This window comes from Trichechus manatus, unplaced genomic scaffold (genome assembly GCF_000243295.1).
Source record: "Trichechus manatus latirostris isolate Lorelei unplaced genomic scaffold, TriManLat1.0 scaffold00040, whole genome shotgun sequence".
NCBI lineage: Eukaryota > Metazoa > Chordata > Mammalia > Sirenia > Trichechidae > Trichechus > Trichechus manatus.
Window position 1 is genome coordinate 838,669 of NW_004443976.1, and position 12,309 is coordinate 850,977.

Below are 12,309 nucleotides of genomic sequence, written 5' to 3' on the forward strand. Positions count from 1 at the left end.
AAAGTCTCTTAGGTAAAGATCTATATCTGATTCACCTTTGCATCCTGTTGAGAGGATAATGTGCCATGGGGCCCCTGTGCCTCTCACCCGGACCACTAATCAGAAGCCTTGGCCCAGAGCATTCTCTGATTGTGCAGCCTGGGAACTGTAGTTTCTTTCTCTCTCCCAGTTTCTTCTCCTTATCAGGGAGCCTCCCTCCCTCCCTATTCTGGGCACACTGTACACGCATGGGTGCTATATGTACCCAGCCAACTCCACGTCTATGTCTGTTCCCAGTAGGGAGGGAATGGAGTCCTTCACTTGTGTGGCACAGGAAGGGTGTATGCAGGGGCAGATTATCTAATAGGCAAGTTAAGCACGGTGCTTATCTTGCTTACCAGATCATCTACAGTAAACAATTTCACATTTTTTCATCACATCAAAGACTCTGCTTCTAGGAATGGCTGGCATCTGTCTGTCTCCCAACCACGCAGCACCTTCCTACAGAATCAAAGCCCCTTTTCAAATTTACAATCCCTGACAGGGGTGGATGAACCAGTAAGCACAGGTAAGCATGGGCTTACTTGTGCTTACTTACTAATCTATAGTGAAATTGGGTTTACTTGTACTTACTTACTCATCTGTAGTGAAACTGTTAATTAAAGATTAGTAAGTAAGCACAAATAAGCTGTGCTCACCTATTGGATAATCTGCCCTTGGGTGTGTGCATAACACCTGCCCTGTGTCAGCCACGGGAGTAACTCGCTGGCCATGGGGGACCAGCTCCTGCTGGTGAAGCTGACCTTGCTCTGTCTCTTCTCTATGTGACTAGACTGTTGTTCCATGCACTGCCTGTGTGTGATTCGTGTCTTTCTTTGGCGACCCCAGACCCTGGTGGCTGGACACATCCCCCACAGCATCCAGCACAATGGCCATCCATACTAGAATACAAAGCAATGTTTAGAGGATGGATGACTAAAGCCATTTCTCTCACCTGACCGAAGGTAAAGGTCTGAGGAAACTGCAGCAATTCGCTCCCGCTCCTTCTCCCGCTCTCTTTCACGTTCTCGTTCAGCACTTGCAGCTGCTGCAAGGTGTGTTGTGTGTCCTACAAAATACATAAATCTGCAACTTAAAGACAACAGCATCAGTCTATGGAGTTTTACATTGTCAAGTGACTGACAATTTTTCAAAAAGCTCCAAATTTGGGACTTACGAAGTTTACTTTATTAAGAGTCTTGGATGACAACTGGAGCATAACACACTTAAGATATTTCTAGGGTATCTAGTGGCAGATGGCATATAGGAACTATTATTAAATGTTAAGTTGAAAACAGCAAACTAATGGGAATAGCCATTAGGGAAAAAACTGTCCAAAATACCTTAAGAGGCTATATTGTAAATACTTGAGCACATTGGTCCTATCACAGAGGTGTGTGATCGTAGGCTCTTACCTGGAGACAGAGAAGCAGAATTGTACGGCCTGGGAGGGAAAGTAATCTGTGTACCAGGAATATAAGTGATTCTGTCCATGGGAGGAGTGCTTGTTCCCCCTGGATGAGGCACTAAAATTGTTGGAGGCATATTGGTCAGGTCAATGATTCCTGTTTAAAAAACAAATACAATGAACTTACGTTACATTTAAGTGTTATTCTAAAGGTACAAGACTATACTGGTGTTTTGGTTTTGTCTATCTCTATAACCTGTTGATAATTTGCATTCACTATAAATAAGATTTTTAAGATCATCATTACTTTGTAAGGCCTTCTTTAAATTTAGAGAAGGATATTAAATACTGTGCCTCATATCAGTAACCTAAAAGTATAGACAGATTAAAGAGAGACAACAAACTGGTGGGAACATTAATTTCAAATACCTGGCACACTGATTTAGTTATTTCAGCTTTTACCAAAACACCCCGTCTCAATACATTACTTTGTTTGCCTTCAAGAGCTAAAGGCTATGGAGAGAAGGAAATGGCCTTTTTTTCTTTCTCTCCATCAATCACTCAACAAAAATATAGTGCCTAAGAAACACTGAGTACACATAGTAAAATCCTATCAAATCTGAACTACAAAGACACACACCTCTTGTTGCTGGGTATGGAAGACCCAGTTGCTGCTCTCTTGGGGAGAGTCCTCTGGCTACATCTGGGCGCAAGTTAACTTGCATCTGTTGTGAGGTAATGTAATCATTTAGGATTGTCTGTCTTGTGTTCTCCATGGCATAAAGTTGATACTGACTTGGGTAGCCTGGAGTTGGTGAAAGCTGTCTCTGAAACAGGTAAGCAGCAGCTGCTGATTGAGAGAATGAGAAGATGGCGTTTAGTTCAGACCCAGGTGAATTCATTTGCTGAATATCACCCCTAGAAGGAGATAACAAAAACCACCTGCGGAGCAACGTGTACTTGCATTTAGCATGGGGGTGGGGGTGAAGGGATATGGGGATCAAGGTGGGATTAATTTTAGGCCTTGATGTATGAGTATTATGAGTATGTAAATTCTACTGTCTTAGATACAATGGAAAAAGGGAAGGAGAAACTAGACAAAATACGATTATTAGTCTTTTTACCAGCAGAACTGTAGCCAAAAAAATCTCCAAGTTTCACTTTTTAATCTTTACTATGAAATTTTAGTATACTTTCACCTGAAATGTCCAAGAGCTGTTTTTGAAAATAAAATTACTTTTTGCAGTACTGATCATGCAATACAACCAAATGGAAATATATGTGAAAACACTTTGACAAACAGTAACTTTACTTTCCTAGGGGTGATACTGATTAGTCTATAAGCAACTAATTAGAACAGAATTCAGTTTTTTCTGTAAAGGGCCAGATGATAACCATTTTCGGCTTTGTAAGCCATAGTCTCAGTCATGGCTACTCAATTCTACCATTCTAGTGTAAACGCAGCCAGAAGCCCACTGCCATTGAGCTGATTCCAACTCAAAGAACTGCCCCATAGGGTTTCCAAGGCTGTAAATCTTTATGGAAGCAGACCACATCTTTCTCCCATGGAATGGCTGGCGGGTTCAAACTGCTGACCCTTTGGTTAGCAGCTGAGCACTTAACCACTGTGCCACCTGAAAGCAGGCACAGACAATATATAAACAGTTGGGTGTGGCTGTGTTCTAATAAAACTTTATTTACAAAAACAAGCGGCAGCAGGATTTGGCCCATGGGCTGTAGTTTGCCAACTGCTGGTGCAGAGCAAGACATAAGGTGTAGGAAGGGAAAGGTATAATAAAAAGTAGCATATAACGTCTTTTATAATCCAGGTCAGGCTCAAAAATGACAAGCAAATGAAACTGCTATAAAACAAAGGACTACAATAAATGCTAAATAGAAATTATAAACATTCAAACTGTAGTCTGAAAATTTGAGTGAACTACTTTATACATTCTACCTAAAAAAACAAATGACAAGTTTTCTGAAATGTTTGCTTCCCCTTCATTTTGACTCCTACCCAGGTTTTAAAAACTCTGTCAGCTGACTCTTGGTTACTTCTGCCTCAGTTCTGGCAGACAGTACCTTAAGAACCAGTAAGTATCATTTGGGCCCCTCTGAAAACTTTTTTTCTCAAGTGACAAATAATTTGATGGCACTGACCTAGCTTTCAGATAAAATATTTTCTACAAGTACCTTGATACACCTACTCCTCACTTAATGACTATCTTGTTATCCAACATTTTGCATTTACGACAATAGTAAAAAATCTACTATCCAACTATTTCACACATTAATGATGTATATCTGGCAGTAACAAATGCCGAGGTGCAAAGCGAGAATAACACTGGCTGTGATGATTAAAGTTACGTGTTAACTTGGCTGGGCCATGATTCTCACTGGTTTATGACAATAGTAAAAAATCTACTACCCAACTACTTTGCACATTAATGATGTATATCTGGCAGTAACAAATGCCGAGGTGCAACGCGAGAATAACGCTGACTGTGATGGTTAAAGTTATGTGTTAAGTTGGCTGGGCCATGATTCTCACTGGTTTGGCAGTTGTGTAATGATGTAATTTGTTAGATATGTGATGATGTAGTCATCCTCCATTTTGGATCTGATGTGGGTCAGCCTCCATTTTAGCATAACGCTGATTTTCCCATAACGACCTGGTTTTTGGAACCTAACCATGTTGATAAGTAAAGAGTAGGTGTACTATGAAATGTAAAGAACCATTAGAAATCTTAGCTTTTTAATTTGGCATACTGGTAATGAAAAATACTTTCCTAAAGATCAAGGTGAGACAAGTGCTCTGTGCCTCAATTTCACTTTGAAGGATGTAACAAGCAAGCCACTTAGGCTGGAAAAGAGGTATAAGCACAAAATACACACGTGTGACTGAGGGTTAGGCCAGCAGCAGCAGGAGGACGAGCAAGGTCTGGAACATGGGAAGAGCAGGAGGAAGCTGGCACAGATGAATTATGACAGCATAGTAGAAACTCTCTTCTCTGACTTGCTGACCTGACAGATCTTCTCCTTTCCCTTTCTGAAACACACTGGCCTGTGCCCATGGGCTGGTGCAGCTTGTGCCCAGTACAGACTTGCTCTCCAGTGAACCTGCACAGTTCTGCACCTGCTAGAATTATGTGTATCGACAGTGGGGTGTGCACAAAACTGTTTGTGCCAGCTGCAGTTGTTACTGTAACTGTGTAACTTAATTAAATAATCCACAGACTGATGAAAGAAGAATGAGATCTTTCACTGAAAACTAATTTGACCACTTTAGAAAGAATAGACAAATTGAATCAGGCATGGACTAGACAATTATAAAAGACTGCAGAAAAAAATCTAAGATTCTGTACTTAGACTGAGATATATATATATATATTTACATTTATATTAATAGAAATAATTCTAGGTTCACTTAAAACCAAGCCTGGAAATATTTAACACCTTATGAGTACAGTTTATACAAGAAAGACAATGGTGGTGATGTTTAATCAGCTGACCTACATTCTAAGAAAATCTTGGCCTTAAGTAACTCACTTAATAGTCAGTGGCAAATGAATATTTATTTGTATTGTAAATTAAAATGTTTAACGTATGTCTGTATCATTTTAAAATAATTCTTCACATTAACTTTTTCATCAGCATTACCAACTGCCATCAGATAACAGGGGTTTTCATATACTATTACATATTATCCTTAGTTCTTTAACAGGCACTGTTAATTAATACTGTGATTCTTGATTTGGGTGCTGGTAAAATGGGGATGTTGTGTTTGTGAAAATTCAATCAGCTGTGCACAAATGATATGTGTAATTTTCTGCATATCGTATACTTCAATAGAAAGTTTAAAAAGCCCTATTTTTTTGCCATAAATTATCACTACGCACTGTGCTTACCAGGATCCAGAGCCCTGTGAAACGGCATTGCTGGGTCCAAGTGTGTGGGAAGATGGCTCCGATAGACCTCTCCCCCTGTGCTGCCCCTGTGATGCGGATCAAAAGGGCTGTGGCTTACTACAGGATCCACCCCAGGAACTGGAGACTTGGCTGGTATACTTTCCCTTTGTGTAGGGGTGAGTGTAGATTTTCTTTCATGATTGGTAGACTTGCTAGAAGAAACTGTAACTGGAAAAAAGAAACAATATCACAAATTCTTAAGCAAACTTGCTAACTATAATAATATTTATCTATTTCTCAACCACTCAGATACAGACTACATTCACATACTATTTTGATTTTTCTTCTCCCCTCAACATTTAACATTCAATCTTGCAAAATACACTATTGTAAAATGTTCTACTAGTGAAGAACTAGTAGAAGCTTTTGAGATTTGGAGAACTGCCACCTTTTAGATTACAGCACCAGCATTTTACTATCTTTAAAAGGAAGTTCAACATTCCTCATTAAATCTTATTATAAACGGTTTCTGTATGACTTTGACCTAAATTTTTTTAGTCTCACATGTACCACATCTCAATTTCCTCTTTGCCTGTGTTACTCAATTGCCTTGCTGCCCATCAGTCACTAAGTCACACTAATATTTCCTTTGCTCTGTATTTTCCTCTGTATTTCCACAATGATTTTCTCATCGCCTTGCCAACACCAATGTCCTCCGTACTCTAGCCCCTCCTTTTCTAAACAGTGTTACTCAGAGTAGTTAAACTGTCCAACAGACGCCTATCATATCCAAACACTTACTGGCCATCAATTTCGTTATTAACATTTTAAATTGTAATAAAATATGCATAACGTACAATTTATTATTTTAACCATTTTAAAGTGTACAATTCTGTGCCATTACATCCATTCACAATGTTATGTAACCACCACCATGATCTAATTATTAATATTTTGATAATATCAACTTTGCCACAATCAAACACATGTGCTGTTAGGGTCTCATGCTGGTTTATTACATCTCCTGCCAAGTCCCAACTGGCTCAAATGTAGAGTGCCCTTTCACTCTGCAGGGTGCTTCTTCTCCTTCAAAACCTACAGCCAAAGGTTCTGGATTCATCACTGTACCAACCCATAACCAAGTCCTTCGTTTTTCTCCTTCCTCTGTCCTATTCCTCTCCCATCCCCTAAAAACTCTTTACCTTCACAACCTATGCCATGTCCAGCCCAGGACCTTCTACACAATAAGCCCTCAATAAATACGTATTGCAATAAAATTAAAAATGATAAGTGGATACATCTATTGTATTTCGGGGACTACTTGGTAAAATCAATGCCTCTTACCTGACTGATGTAGCTGCCAGCAGCATGAACCCCAAAGAAGTGTGGGGTTATGATGATAACAATAACAGTAACAACAATAATACAGCTCACATTTCCTTAGTCCTTGCCACATATGAGGCACTATCCTAAGCTCTTTAAATGTATTACCTCATCTTATCTTCACAACAATTAGGTAGGTCCCAATATTACATTCCTAGCATTGCTATGAGTAGATACTGACTTGATGGCAACGGGTTTGGTTTGAATATTACATTACCATTTTAAGTAACTTATTTGAGTCCGTGCAGTAAGTGCAAGCCTAAGAAACTCAAGGTAAGCAGTCTAGCTTCAGAATCTAAACTTTCAACCACCACACCACACTGCCACTGAAGAAACAACTGTCAAAACTGGCTTCCAGAAAACCTTGTATGATTACCTGAAAACCACCACACTCGTTCTAGAGCATTTCTCGACTCCATCGTACCTTATGCTTGACTTAAACATGAGATATTTTACCTAAAATTATGCCTACTCTTAATTTGGTAGCCTTCCATAACCCTAGCATAAAGCACAGCCTGCAGATCTTATGAAAATTTAAAACTAACAATTTGACTTTTACTACTTGCTACAGGTGAAAAAAATGCAACAAAAATGATGAGACGCAGGCAACAAAAGGAACATACCATCGGAGGCTCTACTCATCATGGGTGAGCCTCTGGACATGGTGTTTGGATAGCTCACAGGTGTCCTCCGGGCACTGGTATCCTCATAAATCCCTGGGCTCAGCTGTGCTTTGGGAGCTTCATGAAGTGTGGACCTAAGAACGGAAGGGCCGGAGCTTACCACCGACGTGTGTCGGGAACGCACTGGCTCGCCTGCTTTCACGTCCTCGTATTTTCCCCGTTCCATCACTTTTATGTTCTCAGGCACACTTTCCAGTGGAGGCATTCCACGGGGTAGTTTGCTAGGTCCTGTGATTAAGGATTTGACATTGTGTTTGATGGCAGGTTGACCTGAGTTGCTGTCAAACTTTATCGGTGTACCCTAAAGGGAAGGAAACAAACATAAGAGGTAGCTAGAGTCATCTGGATGCTTTTCCATCTCATGTCAACGCTTGGCTCATGATGATTACACTTTGCTGTAGTAGTCTATACTGTCTGTGTGCCTGTCTCAATCAGAAACCCACTCATCCTGAGTTGCATCCTTAACCACGTTTTATACTCCACACTACAGACACAAGAAAAACTGAGGACCTGGCATCTTAAGAAAGATTCATAATTAAGTCACATTTTTAAAAATGCTACATAAATATCACAGTTTAAAGTAGAATTGCTGAAAGAGGGACTAGTTACCTGGGATATAGAACCCTCAATTATCGGCCTTGTGTTCTGGACAACTTCTGGAGTCTTTCGGCTTTCCTGAGTTAGAATATCTTGCCGTGGAATCTCATGAATGGAACGCCCCATTTCTTTGATGGTGGTAATGCCATCGTACGGTTTTCCTTTGGTAATGGCACCTTCAAACGCTCGTATGGGAGGACTCTCCCTCTTAATCTGCTTGGGATATTTAAGGCCATCTTCAAAGCTTTCACTTGTTGCTCTTGGTGTGCCTTCAAAAAGAATTCCAGAAACATTAAAATAACACCTTGCTATCTTTCAGTTCCTAATCAGTTTTGTTTTCAGTAGATCCTCAAACAGTATATTTATCAATCATTATCTTTTTAAAGCAGTTCAAGATATAATACACCATTCATCACAATCACAGAATGGTTCTTACATAATGAAAATGTCTACATATTAAAATATTAGGCAACTATCATCTTCAAATAAACTATGTAGCTAAGAAACCGAAAAATTATAATCAAGACTTTAATAGTTAATATTTCAAAAATGAAAATGTCTTGAAAAGCAGCCTTCATGCATTGCAAATTAATGACAAACTAACTACTCTGTCAGTTAAGGCAGTCATGAATAAAACGCCAAAATGAGCAGAAAGGTTACCCTGCATGATGGACCCAGACAGCACAGTCCTCTCTTTGAGGTCAGAATGAGGGCTGCCCCGGGGCAACGCTCGGCATATCAGCCCTTTTGAAATAAGAAAGCAACAAGTATTAAACATCATGCCTACGTCAACTCTCAAACACTTCATACTGTCTTTAGAGTATATATATATTTTTATCTGATTTCTTTCCTTCTAAAATTTTTTTCTTTTACCTTATTTTTTTGGTGAAAATATACACAGCAAAAGATACACCATTCCTGCAATTTCTACCTGTACAGTTTAGTGACACTGATTACACTCCCGTAGACAATTCTTTAAAAGAGCACAATGTTCAAGGCAGACATACTTTACTAATTGAATTAAACTGTTGTTTGGTTCAAAGAAGATTTCAGGGGATATTTCTGGTTTAAGGTCTAAGGTTTAAAGATTATCCCAGGGCAATAGTTTCAGGGGTTCATCCAGCCTCAATGGCAACAAGACAAGCATTCCATTTCCTCCTCTGATTCCTAACTCTCCTTCTTCTACAGTATGTATTTTTTATATAAGCTCTATGGAGAAAGGTGTGTCATTTTCAATTTGTGAGATATTCAGGAGAATATCACGGAAAAAAGTTGGAAATAGCCAACATGACCTTATACACTTCTTTTTATATGTCTTCCTAAATAGAAAATGGCTATGAAGGTATCTATTATAGGTCAAAAAGAAAAGATACTTTCAACACTAAATCTAAAACCCCAAAGTTTCTTTATTAAGGAGAAAGACGTTAAAGAAGGATCTGAGATCACTGCTTAGATTTGAAATATATTGTTGAGAGAGGGAAAACATGAAATATTGCTAGCACAAAAATGGGGAAAATATATTACATGGAACATGTAAACCAAGAGTTGCAAATAACTTAAGAGGTTTTATATTACATAGTCTATAAATTTGAATCAAGGGTTGGAAATAACTACATGTATTCACCCTGAAAGTAAAATGAAGTAAGATTTTTTATAAAGAAAATCCAGTTCCTAGAAAATTACATAGAACTTGTAAGATTGAGAAGTCGTTACTCTGCTTTCAGTATTTCATCCAGATTAAAATTAAACAGTCAGGACAGGTTCAGATTTAAAGAAAATGAGTCATTAACAACAACAACAACAACAAAACCAGCTATTATTTACTGAATGCATATCACTTGATCAGTACCAGGTTCGTCACCTGAGGAGCTCTGTCTCTAATCTTTTTGCAAAGGACGTACAATCCTTTAATTTACAGAGGAAGAAAGAGGCACAAAGAAATTCACCAGGAAAGGGTGAAGCTGAGATTCAAATACATGTCTCTGCTCTTTCCATTACACCACTTACCTGCCCCACAATAAGAAAAAGTTCTCACGAATTTTACATATTTAACCTCCAAACAGGCATAATCTACAAATTGTATGAGCTTTCAAATATGAGTATTCCAACAGTTACCTATGATATAACCAGTTATGTTTTATCTTTACTTCCCACCACTGTTATGCACCACTTGATTTCTATTTAAATATAAACATAAATTTATATTTACATATATATTTATATATGTGTCATGTTTATATAAATTTCAGGTAGAAATGTCATAAAGATCGAATTAAACTTAGTTCAACAATGCCAACTTACTATACAAAACTGAAATGATCTGAATAATGTTCTAGAAACAACACTTTACCCTCTAAAGGTGCTGACACAGGAGACTCCCTCATCGACATCCCTGGTTTTATATTTCCTTCCAAAGATTCATAGCTTCGCTTTAAACTGATGTCATGAGTTGTTCTTGGACTCCTGGTCCCTTCTCTGGCATTCTTAATATCTGCAGAATATAGAAACAAGAACTGCTCAGACAAAGCCCATTGACCCACACTGTACAGTCAATAAGTTCTATTCATTTCATAGTCTACTTTATAAAAATAATAATACAGACTTGTCTTAATCTACAGTATACATCTATGTATGTGATATTTGTAAAAATGTTTTCATTCATTCTAATATATTTATTGAGTGCCTACTGTGTATCAGGCATATCCTAGGCCTTGCAAATAAGAGTAACAAATTACAAGTCCCTTCCCTTACAGAACTTATCCAATCGTGCAGGATAAATGCCTCCATAAATCAACAGGCAATTACCATACAGTGTAATAAGTATTGGGAAAGGAAATGTACAATGTGCTTTGAGAATGGTGGAAGGAAAACCTAACACTTAAAGGTTCAGAGAAGGCTGCCCAGAAGAAGTAATGTGTTAAGCTGAGACCTGGAGGATAAATCAGAGTTGCTTAATAAGCCAAAGGTAAAGGGAGGGAAAAGTGGTCCAGGCAGAGAGTCAGTGAGCACAAAGACCCCAAGGCAAGACAGAGTATCGTACATGAAAAAAAATTAAGCTCAGGAAATGGCCAATGTATAGAGTGAAGGTGGGAGGAAGAGAGGAGAGGGTAAGGCTGGCAGTTCAAGCCCACCCAATGAAGCACTGAAGAAAGACCTGGCTATCTGCTTCCATAAAGATTACAGCCTAGAAAACCCTATGGGGCAGTCCTACTCTGTCACATGGGATTGCAACAAGTCAGAATCAACTCCACAGCACCTAACAACAAGGGAAGAGTGAGCAAGGAACAACCGGAAGAGATAAACCAGGAGCAGGTCACGCAGGGGCGTGTAAGCCACAGTAAGTGGCCTGCAGTTATCCTAAGGGCAATGGGCAGTCCAGCAGGAAAGCGGTACAATGTACACGTTTGAATACCGGTAAGACTGAAAGGGAAGAGAACAGTTAGGGAGCTAATGAGTCATCAAGATGAAAGATGGTGGTGGCAGCAGGGAATACAGAGAAATGGATGGGTTCCAGAGACTTTAGGGAATAGAATAAAAATGATTTAGTGATTGGTTAGATGTGGAAACAGGGAAGAAATCAAAGAGGACATGCAGATTTCTAGTTTGGGCAAAGTACATTAATATTTTCCTTCAGAAACAAAATGTAAATCACTAATTTTTTCACTTGCCTAAATCAAAGCTTGCATTTCTATATTGGTTTTATTAAATAAATCAACTGACCAGTTAACAGTGATGTTAGTTAACACTATGGGACACTTAATGTGGGCTCCACACTGTGTTAATTTTCACTGACCATCTCAGTTAATTTCTATAGAAGTTTCATGAGCTAGGTACTATTACTAACCCCCTTTTATATATAAAATTCTATTCAAATTATTCCAGAAATGTTAAAACAAAAAGGGCAAAAGGAAATAAGAAAACTACCATGCATTTTGCATCAGGTACTATGTGTTCACATATTATTTCTTTACATTAGAGAGGAAAGATTAGGCATAGATAATAACTACTCTAAGGTCATAAAGACAACCCAACCTCACCCAGTGCCATTAAGTTGATTCTGACTCACAGCGACCCTACAGGACAGAGCAGAACTGCCCATAGGGCTTCCAAGGCTATAATCTTTACGGAAGCAGACTGCTACGTCCTTCTCCTGCGGAGTGGCTAGTGGGTTCAAACCACCGACCCTTCTGCTAGCAGCTGAGCATTTTAACCAGTGTGCCACCAGGGCTCCTTATCACTGTCAGTTACAAACGAGAACTCAAATCTAGACAGTCCCTTGGGGAGCACTGATATCATATCTAAGTCATTCTTA

The 12,309-nt window shown here is 38.9% G+C and overlaps 1 protein-coding gene across 10 annotated transcripts in view; it reads right to left on the minus strand.

The window, feature by feature from the left end:
• The window catches only part of NCOR1 (nuclear receptor corepressor 1), a 208,729-nt gene that overhangs the window by 25,267 nt on the left and 171,153 nt on the right, over window positions 1-12,309 (minus strand). For 8 of the 10 annotated variants that reach the window (XM_023731048.1, XM_023731053.1, XM_023731050.1 and 5 more), the window contains 8 exons: window positions 10,348-10,488; window positions 8,658-8,741; window positions 8,010-8,266; window positions 7,341-7,701; window positions 5,335-5,562; window positions 2,067-2,276; window positions 1,434-1,583; window positions 974-1,087 (listed from right to left, as the gene is read on the minus strand). In XM_023731048.1, coding sequence (XP_023586816.1) covers window positions 974-1,087; window positions 1,434-1,583; window positions 2,067-2,276; window positions 5,335-5,562; window positions 7,341-7,701; window positions 8,010-8,266; window positions 8,658-8,741; window positions 10,348-10,488 — 1,545 coding nt within the window. The remainder of the gene's footprint in view (window positions 1-973; window positions 1,088-1,433; window positions 1,584-2,066; window positions 2,277-5,334; window positions 5,563-7,340; window positions 7,702-8,009; window positions 8,267-8,657; window positions 8,742-10,347; window positions 10,489-12,309) is intronic. The other 2 variants (XM_023731051.1, XM_023731058.1) reach the window with 1 other exon arrangement.